The sequence below is a fragment of the Aphelocoma coerulescens genome, assembly GCF_041296385.1.
Source record: "Aphelocoma coerulescens isolate FSJ_1873_10779 chromosome Z unlocalized genomic scaffold, UR_Acoe_1.0 ChrZ, whole genome shotgun sequence".
In the NCBI taxonomy this organism is placed as follows: Eukaryota; Metazoa; Chordata; class Aves; order Passeriformes; family Corvidae; genus Aphelocoma; species Aphelocoma coerulescens.
Genome location: NW_027184085.1, coordinates 21355735 through 21373320, shown reverse-complemented (window position 1 = coordinate 21373320; position 17586 = coordinate 21355735). Strand labels below are relative to the sequence as shown.

Genomic DNA, 17586 nt, shown 5'->3' with positions numbered 1-17586 from the left:
CTCTTTCGCTTGCTCCTCTGTTGGAATTGCCAGGGCTGCTAGTGCTGCTGGGGCTGTCGGGGCTGCTCGTGCCTGCGCACTCTTCCTGGGGTTATGTTCGTGGCTGCACGGGCCGAGCTGCACCACGCCGCTCAGTTTTCTGTGTGTCACCTCCTCTGGTCGCAGCTTTGCTGCCGCTACCAGGCGCTGCATCCACGTCTCGGCTGGGCCCCAAGCGATGACTCCCCCGCGCCCTGCTCCAGCACGCGTTTCAGCTCTACAGGGCGCGGCTCTACACCACTGCCACCAGCCACCGCCCGCGCGCCGCCCCTCTCGGTCGGGCGTTCACGGGGCTCACTCCACCACGCGCTGCGCGGGGCCGGGCGGGCACCGCTGGGTCGCCCCGTTCCCGCCGCACCTCGCTCCGCCACCAACACTGCGGCCCGCGTCACTCCACCTGCGCACAGGAACTGCCTCACTGCTGCTCGCAGAGCGCTTGGTCCATGTGGCCAAGGCCACACAGTCCCTGAGCCAGGCTTCCCTTTGCCAGGACACAGCTGACATTGTTCAACAGTCTTGGTAATTAAATAATATTCACGAAAATATTCTTCCGTCGGCATGTATTTTGACTCAAAAATTAACTGTGTTCAAACGGTGTTCCAAAAGTCTTTGGTAAGAATTAAATCCCAAGAAACACAGAAAAAGTTCTTAAACAACCATGCCAGGAAGTGTTTCAGTTCTTTTTGAGCTTGAATTAAGCTAAAATTTACAAATCGTTGTTCAAGAATCATTTTAAGTTTAAGATGAATGTCCATATGTGGCTCTGAGAGCCAAGAGTCTTCCCACGGTTCCTCCATAGTTTAGATATGGAATAGCAAAACAAAACCAAGAAGAGGAATCCGAAGTTTCTAGGGTTTACTCACACAAATCAGTGGCTTAGGGATCGTTCTGCTCACAGTTATCCACCATTTGTTACAGCGAGGATACTGTAACGCAATGTATCAAACCAGGAGTCCCGTGGAAAAGAAATATATATGGACAGATTCTTGACAGATGTTTCAGAGATGTTTATTTCCCCAGCCGCGTGGCCAGGGCTCTGCCAAGGAACTCCCACAGTCACAGGACCAGAGGGTCCTTTGCCCGCGCAGGAAACACAAAACAACCAATGGGGAACGAGGCTGACCAGGGGCAGGGAAACCCCACGTCTCCTCCCAGGGCCCCTCTCCCAGAGCTACATGGTGGGGGGAGGAGACCCCGACAAAAAGGTATTTTTGCAAAGCTTTAAAATACCCTCACACAGTATACATAATTTTTCACTGAAAAGAGACATGATGAATTACTTTAAAACAGATCATTCCTTTCTCTGTGATGTGATAAATCATAAAAAGAGGATATAACTCAATAAAATCCACACATATACTAGTAAAATCTGAGTCCAAGACAACTGCAGATATACATAATTATTTTAATATTGGTGTAAATGAAGCAGGGATGCAAAAGGACCAAAAAATCCAACGGAACAACATTAAACAGAATGGCCTGTACTGTTAGCCAAGGACACAGCCAACTGCAATAGAACACCAAGGGACGTGTTGTTTACAAATAAATCAGGCCTGTGCTCTCCACAGCACAAAGGACTTGTTTGCAGAAGACCATGCACTGACAACAGGAAGGTGACAACAAGGCTACCCAGCACGCTGCACATGCCACAACTCTCCCCGTTAGCCCAGCACAACTTTAATAGAAGGAAACACAGACAATGGGCAGCACACTTGCACAGAATTTATGGAGGCTGAAGTAAGCACGATTGTGAGGGAAAAGGGTCATGTTACACGAACTAAATCATACAAAAGACAAAACGGAGTTTTTCATTGTCAATCTCAAGGGATCCAAGAGATGCTGGGGAAAGAAAATTCCTCTCAGTGACAGCAGTAGAAAACCCTTGAAAGTTGAGGACAGAAACAATGTTAGTAATGACACTAAAGAATATGCAATTTAATATTCAAACACAGGCTATGGAGCATATCTACTGGAGCACAATGTATCTATACTAGAATTGAGAAATTCATTACCTGTCAACAAAAATTAAACTACTCCACTCTCCAAATTTAAGATACAAGGTTACCTGTGAATATAGCCAATTTTTTATGATGTAAATGTCTATGTGCGCACAGAAACTATTAATCAAATTCCAGTTTTGTCTACCTACATGACACGTGACTCAGAGCTTTTTTTCCTTTTTTTTCCACACTACGAATCATTCCCACTTTTTCCCTAAAGGTAACTGACAGTCCATATTTTTCATTTTTCATATTTTTCAAGAAAACTTTCTTACAAAATTGTTTTTACCTTTCTTGAAACTTACTTAAGCACCTAAGCAAGGAATGGTTTTAACTACTGTTTCTCTTGAAAGAAAAATTCAAGAGAAACAGTAGTTAAAACCTGGTCACAAGCTTATGTTGCTGTTATCCAAGGATATCAGCTGCTTCACTGAAATGCATAAATTACTTTTATGAAAATTCCATGAGCAACTTTGACACTTCCACAGGTGCAAGCAGATTATATTATATATTTGCTGGTACTGAACTTGAGTCCATATTTTATAATTACTGAAATTAGTTTCAGAACTGTAAGGAGAAGGACAGACACAGCAAAAATAAACACATCAAAGCAATATATCTCCAAATTAAATGGAAATTGAAAAATTGAAAAGAAGGCAGAAGGAGAACAGATTTAATCTGGGAAAGTCAGGAATTTTACTTCTAGGGCAGGTACTTTAAGCACTGAGGCACAGCAAAAGGAGAAACTGCCTCTACTTACTTCTTCTCATGTATTGCTGTTCTTGAAGGCTCCTTTCCACCTCAGAGAAGCCTGTTGTAAGCCTCCTTTTAAGGAGAAGGGTATATTAAACCAGAATGTACCTACTCAAAGCTAAGTCTGATTTTTGTGCCACAACCTTTGAGTTCATGCCCTTTGTCTAGTTCTCATTTTTCTGAACTCTGCCACTACGCAAGGAAACAAACCAGGATAAGGACACTCACACCTTAAATTCAGTGATGGAAATTCAACTGTTTAACACACACTGAGAAACCAGTAAGTGGCTACTTACTTCAGCTAGACACACTATGAATGTCTAACGGATAGGGATGTGTAGATGCTATCAGGCATTCCTTGGTTCATACAGGTTCATAATAGGACCTGTACGCTTCACAGACACACAGCCATTTAATTCTGATCAAATTAAATCTGAATTTCTAAGTCTGGCTTAACACTAAGCACAAGTATGTTCCTTGATATTACAGAATCCCAGAACAGTTTGAGCTGGACGGGACCCACAAGGATTATCAAGTCAACTCTTACGTGAATGGCCCATATAGAGATCAAACCCATAACCTTGGTGTTACTGGCACCATGATAAACAAACTGAGCTAGAGTCAGGGTTGGAACTGTTTGGTGAAAATAAATAAATCAATTAAAATATCCTACCAAGATATAAATAACCAATCCCCATTGTAGCAGTGTGCAAAAATATACTTCAATATTATTTTTCAATGGACTGGCAAAGTGGGACACTAACAGCCATGCAGATTTACAATCATGTTAAGTTTATAAAGTCAGTTTTGCTGCTGGAGTCAGCCTGAGAGAAAGCTCCTATCTATTCATCCTGCCTCCAAGCCACCACACCCTGCTGCCAGAAAGAAAGGCATTTGTGCAGTTGGGCAATTTAACATGATGAAAAACCTGCATGAACCTAGTTGCAACCTGGATCAATTCTGCCTGTGTCCACAGAAGGAGTTGTGCCAGCACAGCCAGGGGGTGCTCCAAGCATGGAAAAGCTCACTCCTTAGTCAACCAGCACTCTTTATCTCAGTTTATGCCAACTATGCTAAGGTTGCTCACCCCTGAAATAGCTCTCCCTGTCCTGCTTAAAGCCGTGTCCTTGGCATGACATTGGGTCTGAAGCTCTGAAAGATGGTGTGATGTGCCTACCTGGAACTGTTCAGGACCTCTAGATGCCTATGCCAACAAAAACATAGGACCTTTCAAATTTTGAAATTCAGTCTTCATGTTGACATGGATATAATATGCAAATACAGCAGCCAACACAGCCCATGCACACAACCTGATGCCACAGCCATTGCTAACCTCAGTAGTATGAGCCCTTTTAACTAAGCACTATTAAAGTTATTTTAAAATACTGTTGTATTGGGTTTGCATGGTCAGGTTTTAGTAGCAGGGGAGAGCTACAAGGTGGCTTCTGTGAGAAGCTGCCAGAAGCTTCCTCCCTGCCCAGCAGATCCAACGTCAGCCAACTCCAAGACAGACCCGCCACTGGCCAAGGGTGGGCCAATGAAATGATGTTAATACGTCTGTGATAACAGATTTAAGAAGGGGAAAAAAATTTATTGTGTAAATGTAATTGCAGCCAGAGAAGAGCTGGGTGAGAATATGTGCAAGGAACAGCCCTGCAGACACCAAGGTCAGTGCAGAAGGAGGGGCAGGAGGTGCTCCAGGCACCGGAGCCGAGGTTCCCCTGCAGCCCCTGGAGCAGGCCATGGTGAGGCAGCTGTGCCCCTGAGCCCATGGAGATCCACAAGGATGGAGAGATCCACCCGCAGCCCCTGGAGCAGACCCACGCTGGAGCAGGTGGAGGCCTGCGAGGAGGCTGTGACCCCGTGGGAGGCCTGTGCTGGAGCAGGGTCCTGGCAGGGACCTGCAGACCCATGGAGAGAGGAGCCCATGCTGGAGCAGGTTTCCTGGTAGGAGTTGTGACCCTGTGGGGGACCCACACTGGAGCAGGCTGTGCCTGAAGGATGGCACCTTGTGGAAAGAGACCCCACTGGAGCAGTTCACTCAGAACTGTAGCCCATGAGATGGACTCACACTGGAAAAGTTCATGGAGAACTGTCTCCTGTGGGAGAGACCCTATACTGGAGCAGGGGAAGGACTCCCCTCCCTGACCAGTGGTAGAAACAGCATGTGATGAACTGATCATAATCTCCACTCCCCTGTCTCCCTGTGCCACTGAGAGAGAAAAGGTAGAGCCTGGGAAGGATGGAGCGGTGTGAGAAGGTGTTCTTAATATTTATTTTACTTATCATCATCCTGCTGGTTTTTTAGCAGTAACTTCAATCAGTATCCCCAATTCAAGTCTGTTTTGCCTGTGACAGTATTTGGTGAAGAGATCTGGTGATCTCTTCCCATCCTCATCCCAACCCATGAACCCTTCATTGCATTTTCTCACTTCTGTCCAGTTGCAGAGAGGAGTGACAGAGAAGCTTTGGTGGGTACCTGGCCTACTTCAACCACTTGCAGAAACCTAAGACTTCAATAACTAGATATGATTATGCTGACAAGGTGCTATTCTTTACTACACTTTATTAAAGCCTCAGCAACGTTACAGAAAGTGCGCTTATATCTCAGTGATCAGCTAAAACACTATGTATGTGAATGCAACTGAGGTGATTGCACATTCCTCAAATTTGGACTAATATAACTAATAACATTCAGTGTCAAACATCCTAGCAAGAGTAAGCAAGGTCAAGTTCCAAGAGCTACTTTCTGCTCTGGCTGAAGTGAACAGCAGTTTAGCCATTAACAGAGGTAGTCTTCTACCCACACAACAGTTTCAGGTTAATATAAAGCGCCAAGGACACCAAAAGAATGCACCAAAAGTAATTTTCTTTAACTATTTCTCTCTCTGTCCCTGAAGTGCTTAAATAATGAAATACTTGACAGGAAATTAGTTTTCTATTTCCTTGACTTTTCTTACTTAATGGGTTTGCTTACTGTCTAGTGTAACACTTCTCATGCGTCAGAACCTAAAACAAGAGTATTTTCCAAGACAGCAGACATCCTATGAAGTACAGACTTCTGACAGGCCTTTTGAGTCAGAACAGGGCACTTCACTCACTTTCCCAGCAGTTACTGTTTCAGTTATTCACGTATCTCACCTTCTATTACTAAAAACTACACAGCACTATCAAGTTGAAACCAAGTAACTGGCCTCTTGTGCAAGGGCACAGGATTTTACTCACAATGTGTTGTCACCTATAATCCATAGGCCATCTTACAGTATTAAAGCATTTTTGAGAGAAAGCAGTAAGTGAACAGAGTTTGTTTCTTAAGACATTTTGTGATGTTCTCATCCCAATACTTTCTCAATAAATTACTAATACAGAATAAGAAATTAGACAGATGCAAATAAAAATATAAATTTTAAAACCAAACAGCTCAAAACCACTGGAAAGTCAACGCCAAGGTATAGAAATCTGAGCAAAGGATAATTAAACTCAGTATCTGAGTACATACTATTGTAAGTAAGTAACAATTTATACAAGAATATGTGGTCTTTATAATCAAAATAGTAGCTTAACGATCCTACACATTTAGTAGAACACATCTATTCTTTTTTCCCACCTTTTCATCCACAGGACTGTTTACAGAATTTCATAAGCATGACAAGTTTCTTTTATACCATTCACAAAGAAATCAGATTTCTTCCTTGATTTTTAACAGGAAAAATATTTAATATGAAACAAAAACTTGAACATAAGAACTTTTTTATCCCTTTGGAAATCCATCACAATAGTTTCTCTAAAAGATGGGCATAAAAATGGTGACTGCAGAACCCAAAAGTTTTCATTTACAATTTTCATTTCTTTGTATGTATTCTGAGGCAGATCAGCTGCCACACTTAACATCCATTCTAACTTACCTGAAAACAAGACTAGCCTACTCTGAAACCATCAAAAATACATACTACAATCTAAGAGCAATAGAGAAACACTCCATGTACTTACAAACTTCCTCTTCTTGGAAGGCTCAACTCTTTCTGCAACAGAAAAAAGTTACAGTGTATTAGCAATAAAATATTTTAATTGGAAGTGGTCTTTTTGAGACAAATACTGTAATCCTCTCATCCCATCAGCAGCAGAGAGACAGAAGTGGTGCATCGGGACAGTAGAAGATATAACAGATTTCACATGTACCACCTTACTTTATTTGAAATATTAACATGAGCAATTGGAAAAGTCTAGACCTTTTTGTAGCAGCAATATTAAAATATTTCAAGCAATACACAGATCTGACGGAAAAGCCTTACAGTCAGCTATGATGCACTGGCAACACTATTTCAATTTGCAAGAGTCAGTGACAAAGACAAACTAAGCTCTTTCCAATACCTGTCATTTGCAAAAGTTGTTAGTAACAGGATCATGAGCTGAACAGGTGACCACTGCGAACAAGCTTTCTACAATATATTCTTAAACCCAAAAAAGATTATGTACATAATAATTTGGTCCATGATAAATAACTATAATTTATTACAATCCTCTACAAAGTGCTAGCATAACAACAGAAACACCGTTGTTAAGCTTTTCTACAGCTTTTGCTGGGAACAGTTAAATAGTCAAACTATAGTTTAACCATTAAACAACTTTCTATGGGATTGACAAGACAACCTGCTAGTCAAATGGAAACTGCAAAACAAACATTTTACTGTTATTTTAGTGTAGAAGAAAGCCACAAGATCCGTAAAGGTTTGGCCATCAGAAACAAGCAAAATACATACACCCACAAGTATATATTATCATCTGTTGTGTAAATCACAGAATAGCTGAGGTTGGAAGGCATCTCTGGAGATCCTCTGGTCCAACCGACTCACGGCAGAGCCAATTGCAACGGATTACTCAAAACTACATCCAGTTGGGTTTTGAACATAATTTTGAACATTTTGCAAAGATGGACTCCCACAACCTCTCCACACAATCTGTTCCAGTGTTCAACTGCCCTCATTTCATTTCTCACATGAACCTGAATGCTACATTAGTTAAGTCTCCTTAGCAATCATGCCCAGCAGGGAGAATCAACTGCATTCAAATAAGAGGACAACTTGTCTCACCTAGAGGATATACAGTCAAGATACGATTGAAGTTGAAGGGCATCATGAAAGACAAGGCTGCATTTGCAAATGGTTCAACTTACGTGGCAGGGTGCATTTAGTAATTTAATTGCGCTCTTTTATGTCTACTAACAATGACCTCACAAAAGGCTGTTTTAAAGTATATAACGGACACTAAGTTTCCATTCTAGAAGTTATCAAAGGAGCAAATGAAAAATTCTCTCTCAAAAGTAAATAAACTATACATATGCACTCTGTGTATATGCACACACATTTATTTCACACAGAAAAGAAAGTAAAATTCTAGGTATTGACCAGAAAACACATACGAGAATACAATCAAATGGACAAAAATAGTTCAACTAGGCATCTTAGATAAAAGGCCATAAGGGAATGAATAATTATGTATTCTTTAGAGAGTTTTAAATGGTGTGCAGTAAATAAAGCCTGGGCTGCTAACTGAATGATAAGGACTAAAATATCAAGTAACAGCTCAATTCCTGAGCACCGCCCATCCTGTTCACTTGAATGAGGAAGGAAAAAATAGTGTGAAACAATGCAATTAGACATCGTAATGCAAAGGCATAGGAGAGCAGAATTAGGGGCCTTGGTAACAAATTCTGGTACTTCCTAGGAAGTTCCAGCAACTGTTCAGAATTTGCATTTTGAAACAACATCTTTTAGCATAACATGTGCTTACATACAAAAGAACAGTTACACCTGCACACAATATTGCATTATGAAGCTGAGTAATTCCCCTAAATTTAAAATGTCACATTCATCATGAACAAAATGTAACTGCAAGTTAGAGCCCACGTACTTCCCTTTGTATTTTCTTTCTTTAATATTTACAATGTCATTGTGTTCTATTTCTAACATGTAACTTTACTTGCAATGGTAGACACTGTCATACTGTAATAGACAATGCTTGTGAGAAAGCTGTCAAACAGTACAAGCAAGAATCATATGTGGGCTTGAGTTGCAACATGTACTTCGAATTCGTTTCCTATGAATCTGATTTGTTGTTGTTGTATTCAATTGGAGTGTTTTGGTTGTAGTTTATCATTATTACAGCACAGCAAATAGAGACACTGGCTTCTGTAGACACCTGAAGTCACATCAATCTCTTGGCACATTGTCATGTGTGCCATCCTGAAGCACTACTTTTGACTAATAAAGTTAGAAGAATGAAGTTCCAAAAAAATAACAGCTCACTGATGAAGACGTTAAAAACTGCCAAGACCACCCCATACAATGGAAAAAATAAAGCAAAACCTTAAGTACATAATTCATACAGAAATATGAAATGCATTTCTAAGGCTGGATTTTAAAACAATCTACATATATAAACAGAAGAAGGACTGAAATAAAACAAATACCCTTCCTGGATAATATCTCTATTCTCATTTTTCCTATCTATTACAGAAATGAAAGGTCACTTCTCTCATGCTTCTCCAGCTGGAGTAACGCCAAGAAAAAAAAAGTAATCTAAAATATAGTAAACTGAAGGATGCTTTTCTCTCTCAGATCAGACTAAATTATTACAGCTCCTACATGATTTTTTTAGTGTTATTTAGGACTCATCTGCCCCAAAGACTTTTTCACAGCCTGAAGGAATTCATAGATTATTGGCTGTGTCACTACAGACTTTCTTTCTCCAGAGAAGGCTCACCAACATGATGCTAGCTTTACAATAGTACAGCACAGCTCCACAACTGGCTCTACACAAAACAGGTGGGAAAAGCATAAATATGCTCTACATCTGGCTTACATCTATTTTATAGCTGAGATTAGAGAAATCATTTATTTCCTAGGTATATAAAACACTTTTCATACTAAAGAGCTAAAGACGACACTTTTACCCTGCCTCTTCTGTCTGTTTTAGTCACAGCCACTGAAACAGGGACAAATGATACCAAACCAAAAATCACTCAATTCTTCAGGCTTGCAACGCTCCAGCCCAGATCTCAGTAAAACTCCAAATGACTTGCAACAACTTCAGTTTTCTGGCAGTACAGTGTTTCCTTTCTGAAAGCCTCAGTAGAAGACCCAGAAGACCTGTCTGCCCTAGTTCCACTGCTCAGCACTCAATACACACAGACTGCTGAAGGTAAAACTTAGCAGGGTCAAGACCTTCGGATCACATACTTAGCAGGCAAGTATCTGGGGCATTAAAAAGAGAAAAAGATGCCTTCACTACGACTCTGCATGGTTCTCAGTCACCAGCTCTGCCCCGGACGATCACACTGTGCTCTTTTGCCCTTGTCCTACATGGAATCCTCCTCTGGCCAGTTCAAGTTGGGCTGGTTTTAGGGCCATTTCATTCCACTGCAATAACATGAAGCAGATTTAATGCACCAGACTCTCTTGCCCTTGAGGCCCTGTGTGTCTCAAAAACTACTGTCACAAAATATAATGAACCTTGCCTCAAGTTTAAGAGATCTGTGCAAGCCATGTCAAATTGCTGTGATGCAGCATTAGGAACCAGGTATATTGAATGTAATTGCAGCTGTCACTAATTAGTTCATACTCTTTACTCTGTGCATTTTACTATCAATAACATGTTTTTACAAGAACAATGCTTTTTGATTATTTGAGTAATTATGATTCTTCCTCTGGTCCTACATGCCTCTAAGACACTTCAGTATGGACAAGTTCAGCATATTCACCACAGTGCAGATATTCAGCCTTATAAGAAAACCCCAATGACCAAATAAAACATAGTCACCTTTATTCGGGGTCAAAGCCTTCACCCTACTAACTAGAAATAGGGCTTCAAAAACAAAACTATATTAATAGATTTGAATGAAAGAAGCTACTTAGAAAACACTAACTTCATCACATTCCTTGTAAAGATTGCAGGCAAGTTACAGAAAATTTAAAATAGTGAATTTCATCCCCTATATGCAAGGATGAAAAGATGTCATTAACTTATTGCTTGTTACTGGGTTCAATTTTAAACAACCAATAAAAAGTTTCTACATTCATCAATTACCAAAGATATAGTTAATATTGTTAATACAATGTTGGTTTTACAACCATCTTCCAACAATTGTGATGTTCAAATATACAAGAAGACTTTCAGAGTTTCTAGCTGTTCATAAAAGTAGTCTGGAAAAGTGCACCTTTTCAAAACAAATTTTGGTTATGCATTCTTCAGCTGGTGAGGTGTTAAGTATAAGATTAATATGAGGAGCTTTTTTTTCTTAACACTGTTGCTCTACCTATCCATCATAAAGTATAAACATCTGACAGCTTTCTGGCAATCTGTGTTAGATCTTAACAAGTTAAAATTGTAACATTATCACTGCATTAATAACAGTAGAAAGAAAAAAAATCAGCAATGACACACAATTCACCTTTTTATCATCATCAATGACAGCAAGACTACTGCTTTGAGGAACAAATTTGAAGGATTTCTTATTAAGTAATTACTATGTTTTTGCTGAAGATAAGCTAGGGGATGACAGCAGATCTTGCACTTGGATGAGGGAATAAGGAAAGAAAGCAGTGCATATAACAAAGCAATGTATTGTTGCGATTTATCAGAGAAAGTATTACAGAAGTGCAAGAGCTTTTTACAAGCTAATCTTGACCTCTTTATAAGATTAATATATCAAGTCATTGCACTAATCCATTCTAAATACCTTCTAAGCAAGGCAGTGGAAGGTTATGCTTTTTATTTTATTGCTTCCAACTTTGCCAACATTCGGTTCTTTTGAACCACAGAGCAGTGAACTCCGTGTGGAGACGTATCAACCGCAGCAAATGACAAGTTTTAGTGTCTCACACCAAATGTGCATCTTCTGCTCTAAGTTTGTTTCTCTGGCAAAGCTGTCTTACGTTTCTGTGACAATTTAGAGTGTTTCCTGGTTCCAGGAATAGTAAGCCTTTGCCTCAGAAATGGTATTCTTTTAACATCAGGGTGGAATTTCGGGAGTGGCTATTGACCCTAAAAACTCCAGTTCAATACAGGATTAACCAATTTTCAAAAAGAGGCAGAAAATACGTTGAGGTATTTCTTTGTCAGTCAAGGTGTTCTCACTTGGTTCTGATTTCTTTCAAAACAGGTGTAATTATAAAACTTTTCTTCTTTTCAGATGACCCAAGTGAGTTTGTGTTTGCACCACTTCCTTCTCAGCAGTCTGAGGTCTAGTCTTGTCCAAGATGCAATTCTAGATTCATTTTTCTCAGGAAAACTGTACCAATACCTCCTTCACTGGTAATGTAAGTCAAGATCATTATGTTTCCTTTTCCACACTTGCTGCCAAAGAGCCAGGCATTATCGATGCCTCACAGTAAAGTCTGATATTCTGCCTTTCAGCTGAAGGCTTACAGATTCTTTCTACTCATTCAGATAGAGCCATCAGTTTACCAGGGCTTTTGCTTGCTTATTGTGTATTCTCACCAATTGATCTCACTGATCAATTGTGAAGATCATGTCTTCACAAGCATTTCCATGAACAAAAATTGCCACTTCTGCACTGGCAAGCTCTGGAAAGTAGTTACCACTACTCAAGGAAGATTCCATTCACAGTTGTCCTCTGACAGCAGAACACTCCTTGAGACAAAACACAATGCTTCTCAATTCTTATTCTGCACATTTGTAATTGTGCATTTCAAAATTTAAAGATATTATTCTGTACGATAACATATTCTCCTCACATCCCCAAAATAGCAAATGGTGTTGCAAATTAGCAACACCACCACAGATTGTAATGGGACTATACTGTAGAAGTGAAGAGGCACTTAAGCTCAGACTTGGCCAAAAAAAGCCGCATTTTACCTAATTCAATATTGTGTATGCTATGCAATTCATTTTTATCTCCTTAGTTAACTTTCCCTGCTTTTGTTACAGGCACTGCTGACTGTATCCTTCAAAGGAGAAACATACCTTTGTTTCAGTTCTGTGTTCTGAGATGTGATGCAAGAAATATTCAGGTGCCAGGCATTATCAATTTAAATGCAAATTAACTGGATCAAGAAGAATGACAAACTGGCTACATATAAAAACCATATAATAAAAACTTTATCACGTACAAGAGCAATTTAAATAATCTATTTTCCTACAGATGAACCAGATACAACATTAAGATTTATAATAGACTAGCCTCAACTAAGTAAACAGCAGTTAAATGTGTTTTGCTTTGCATAGTATTCTAGAAATTCTCATGCAGCAGTAAGATCACTGATCCGTATGGAAAAACATGAAACATTTCAGAGGGATTCCATGAGTTAACAGTAAGGATTTTCCTATGAAATCCACTATAGTCTGAAAACCCTTCAACTGCAGGATTGGTAATAATATTTAGTAAGCAAAAGAACTTTGTTTACCTTGTAAAACATTGTTTAAGGATACAAAACAGCAACACTCCCAACTACATTTTGAAATTACATCTGGGTTGTTTTGGTTTTTTTTGTACAGAAGACAAAGAAGTACAACAGTCTCTTCAGAAAAAGTATCAAGAACTTGAAAAGACAGTCACTTGAAGTAGTTTTGTGTATCATTTTTATATGTTGAAACAGAAAAAAGAACCAAACTGATATGGCCAGAGAAAAAAAAAAGAAAGCTAATAAATAAATAAGTAAATCAAAAGTGCTACAAACATACCATTTATGGAAATAAAATTCATCAGCATAGAAAATGAGGCATGCCTAGTTTACCCCAATGGAGTCCATAATACTCAATGCTTCATACCAAACCATCATAAAAAAACCCTCTCGAACTGTATCAGTAACCTACTGCTCAAATGAGAAGCAGGAATGCGGTTAAGAACTATTCAGACTATGCTTAACAACATTATCTCTGCTGGATCTATGTTCTCCACGAAAAGCAGCAGTGGCAGAATACATGAACTCCACTACCTTATCACAATAATGCAGTATATCTTATTTGGAGAGTAGCTGCCTACTTTAATTAGTAAAAGGCAAACACCCCCTTTTAATGAGAAGCACGTACCCTTCTGAAAAGAGAGCAATCTGAATGTTGCCAACATTAACTCTGTAAATCTTTGCATTTATTTGCTAGTGGTGTGATCTTTCCTTATTTCAAATAATTCACAGTAAAATATAGTAGAAAAATATTACTTAACAGATTATTGCCCACTATGTTGCACTCTTAGCTCAATTTAAAAAAAAAAAAAACCAATAAATAACCATGTTTCTTTAAGAAGAAAGTGTGAAAACTCTGAACTCTCCACCTCCAAGTACACAAAAAAATTTCATCTAACACAGTGTTTGAAAATCTATGCTTCATTCTGATCTGCTGTCCTTTTATTTCACCCCTTGGCAAAGTACATCAGCACATGACTAATGGAGAAAATGCATGGACTGCAAAGTGTTTGAAACACCAACACTCAACAGATTCCAGCTGCCAAGTTCACATGAATATTCCCATCACGAGAGTTTAAAAGTGTTATCATATATTAAGGGAAAAGGAGAAGAAAAAGATTAAAAAGTCACACAAGACATAAATGCCAGCTAATGGTACAACTGTTCACCTGAACAAATATAACTAACTATACAGTTAACCAGAACTAGAAAACCCTAAATCCATGGTTTAACTAAAGCCAATGATTTCTCTAAGTTCTGTCTGAATCTGTAGGTTCTTTCATCAAACAGAAAGCAGTGAATTTTATAAGGGCATACCTACAAAGGATTTTGCGTACCATTAAAAAGCAAAGCACATTAAAAAAAAAACACTACCACGGCACACAGTGGCCAGCATCAACGCTTCTTGACAACGTAGTTGCTAAAGACCATTATGCCCACAAGAATCTAGATGTCTTCCTTCCCCCAGCTGCAAATCATGTTTTGTGTTATACAATTCAGAAGCTGCTGCTGACTTTTGTTGAAATCAGTAACAAGAAGATAAAATTAAGCTTGCCTTCAGCATGAGAGACTTACCTACACTCAGGTTTTGACTGCAATAGTTTCTGTTAGCCATTTTGAACAGGAGAGAAGGGACAAAAAAAGTCCAAACACATTTTTCTTTCTTCCAGGACTGATTAGCACTAGCAAAATTCAGGCCTTGCTCTACCTTTACATGTTCACAATCATCAGCTGGAGGAGACCAAGACAGAAGGGCAAACTTCACTGGAACTAAGTTTTAAGCTCAGTGGAATTGAGTCACAGAGTCTGGTCAAAGCATTACTGTGCCCACAATGCCCACTCTCATATCCGCAGAGCTGAGCTCTGCAGCTGCTCTTCACACGTAAGGGGAACACTTGGGGAAAACCAGAAAAAAAGGGCACAAATAACTCACTTTTTCACCCAGGAAAATCACCCGGAACAGCAATGAAAAAACACTACATTTTCCCTTTCAACAGATACACCTCTTTTGCAGAAAAAGGATACTTTATATTTGCTGTTTATGATTCCAGATCTTCTGCCCCTTATGCAATTAAAGGTCTCAAAATTAGAGATTTTGCATAATGTTGACATTTTAATCAGTTTTTATAAATTCACATCTGATCAACTGATCCCACATAACCTACTAGTAATATACTCGATGTGAAAGAAAGTTTCAAGTTCTCAAGGAAGGGTTGCACTGGAAAAGGTGAGACTGTCTACAGGTAAATAACTAGGTAAATATTAATCCCATTTCTGAATACCACTTAGTCAAAATGCACACTTATTTTTTCACTTCAAAACTCTAGTCACGTGTTTCTCCCAACATTTGATTCTTTTGCTTGTTCAATTTCAGCTGAAGCTTAGTTTCTTACAGGGCTTTAAATGCCTTGAAAAATTTGAAGATGCCCTAAACTCAATTAATCTAAACGTAGTTGTTCATGGGCCTTTTCTACACATCCTACTTTGTCCTGCCTGTTTGCCACATTTGTTTGCAGCTGAACTGCAGAAGGCTATTGTCACTATTCCTCTTCCTATATGGTAGGCAAGAGGACACCCCCAGCATGAACTGCTTCACGAATATTCAATTACTAGTCAACACACACTCCAAAAGCAAGAAAAATTGATTCCAACCTCTCCAAAGATAATATGACAAAAATCCCATTATTTATATTGATATGGTCTCCCTGCTGATGTTACCCAGGTTCTCTAATTAGCTGCAACCTCAATTTTGAGTATCCTCTCCAGGAAGACAGGAAAAAATGTTATTTGGTAATTTCAATGCTCTGTTTAAGTATTCCTTTCCGTATGAGAAGGGGAACAAAACCCAAACCTTGTCAGTCTGCTGTTTTTATTTTCATCTGAAAGCATCAAAATGTGTGCAATGACACACGTATCTACTGTATCAATCTCAGGTTTAAAATCTCTGATGCAGAGAGGAAGTTGATATCTAGGAACAACTACCTTGAGGCACAACGCCATCTTCCTAATACTGACAATTTCACTGGAATAATTTGTGATAAAAATACAAATTACTGGACCACGGCTGTACCACTGTGTGTAAGAATTTCTGAACTCTTGACATAAAGCACTGCTTCAGCCTAGACAAGGTTTTCAACTAAAAAACACAGTGGACAGACAATCTTTCTTACATACAAAAAGCAAACATGTAACTGTGATAAATCCTCTTCCACAATTTATATCGTTACCTGGTCCTTCTGTATGTGCTAGCAATAAAGTCAGGTATATTTTATAGTTTTTATTCGGACTACTAACACTCTAGATCAAATGAGATTAGGACCCAGATCGTCTTTTTGGTTTATTGCCATTTTATAGACGGTTTCATTCCCCTCCTTGTCCAATATGGCAAAATAATTGTTTCAAGTGAAACTACAGTAAATCACATCAGCAGCTGTATTAAGTTTTGCAAGCATTACATTTCTTAAATTTCCTTTCACCTTTGACTGATAATCCTATTTATACCAGCTTAATAAAGTCTAACAGGATCAGTGAAGGTTACTCGAATTTATACCTCTGTCTAGTATGTTTGTGTGCAAGTTTCTGTCATGAAGTATCTGCTAATTAATGGGAAGAACCTTCCAAAGGCACAATTTCCTGTGCAACTAGTCTAAAAGACCCTCACAAAATAAAAAGATGAAAGAATAATAGAAGATACACCTTCAGATTTTTATCTATTCAACATGGAATAAAAGTAAAGGAAAGCCAACAATAGCTTTTTCTCTACACTTCCTAGCTGGTTTTAAACCCAAAGGAGACAAGCCAGTCCTAAACTGAGTCTGCAAGAGGGAATAGTATAAAAATTCCTCCCAGTTCATATATTGATTTATATGATTAAACTGGCAGGCTAACGTATCAGCTTTCACCTTTTCTGCAGTCATGCCAAGATATTTGAGTCAGGGAAAGCACCAGTGTCTCTTCCATGTTAATTTCATTAGTGAAGATGACAGAATCACAGAATAGTTAGGGCTGGGTGGCCTCTGGAGATCATCTGGTCCAATCCCCCTGCCAAGGCAGGGTCACCTAGAGCAGGTTGCACAGGAACACATCCAGCTGAGCTTTGAATGTCTCCAGATAGGGAGATTCCAGGACCTTCCTGGGCAGCCTGTTCTAGTGTTCTGCTACCCTCAAGATAAAGAAGTCCTGCCTCATGTTGAGGTGAAACTGTTTGTGTCCTTGGTCCTTGTCCTATCACTGGGCACCACTGAAAAGAATCTGGCACCAACATATTGGTACCCACCTTTGACATATTTATATGCATTGATGAGATTCCCTCTCAGTCTTCTGTAGCCTAAACAGGCCCAGTTCTCTCAGTCTCTCCTCATAAGACAGATGCT

General features: G+C 39.3%; 1 protein-coding gene across 5 annotated transcripts in view; it reads right to left on the bottom strand.

Annotated features, from left to right (window-relative positions):
* Positions 1-17586, bottom strand: part of MAST4 (microtubule associated serine/threonine kinase family member 4) — a 289105-nt gene that overhangs the window by 146026 nt on the left and 125493 nt on the right. For all 5 annotated transcript variants that reach the window (XM_069000723.1, XM_069000726.1, XM_069000725.1 and 2 more), the window contains one exon: positions 6783-6814. In XM_069000723.1, the coding sequence (XP_068856824.1) occupies positions 6783-6814 (32 nt within the window). The remainder of the gene's footprint in view (positions 1-6782; positions 6815-17586) is intronic.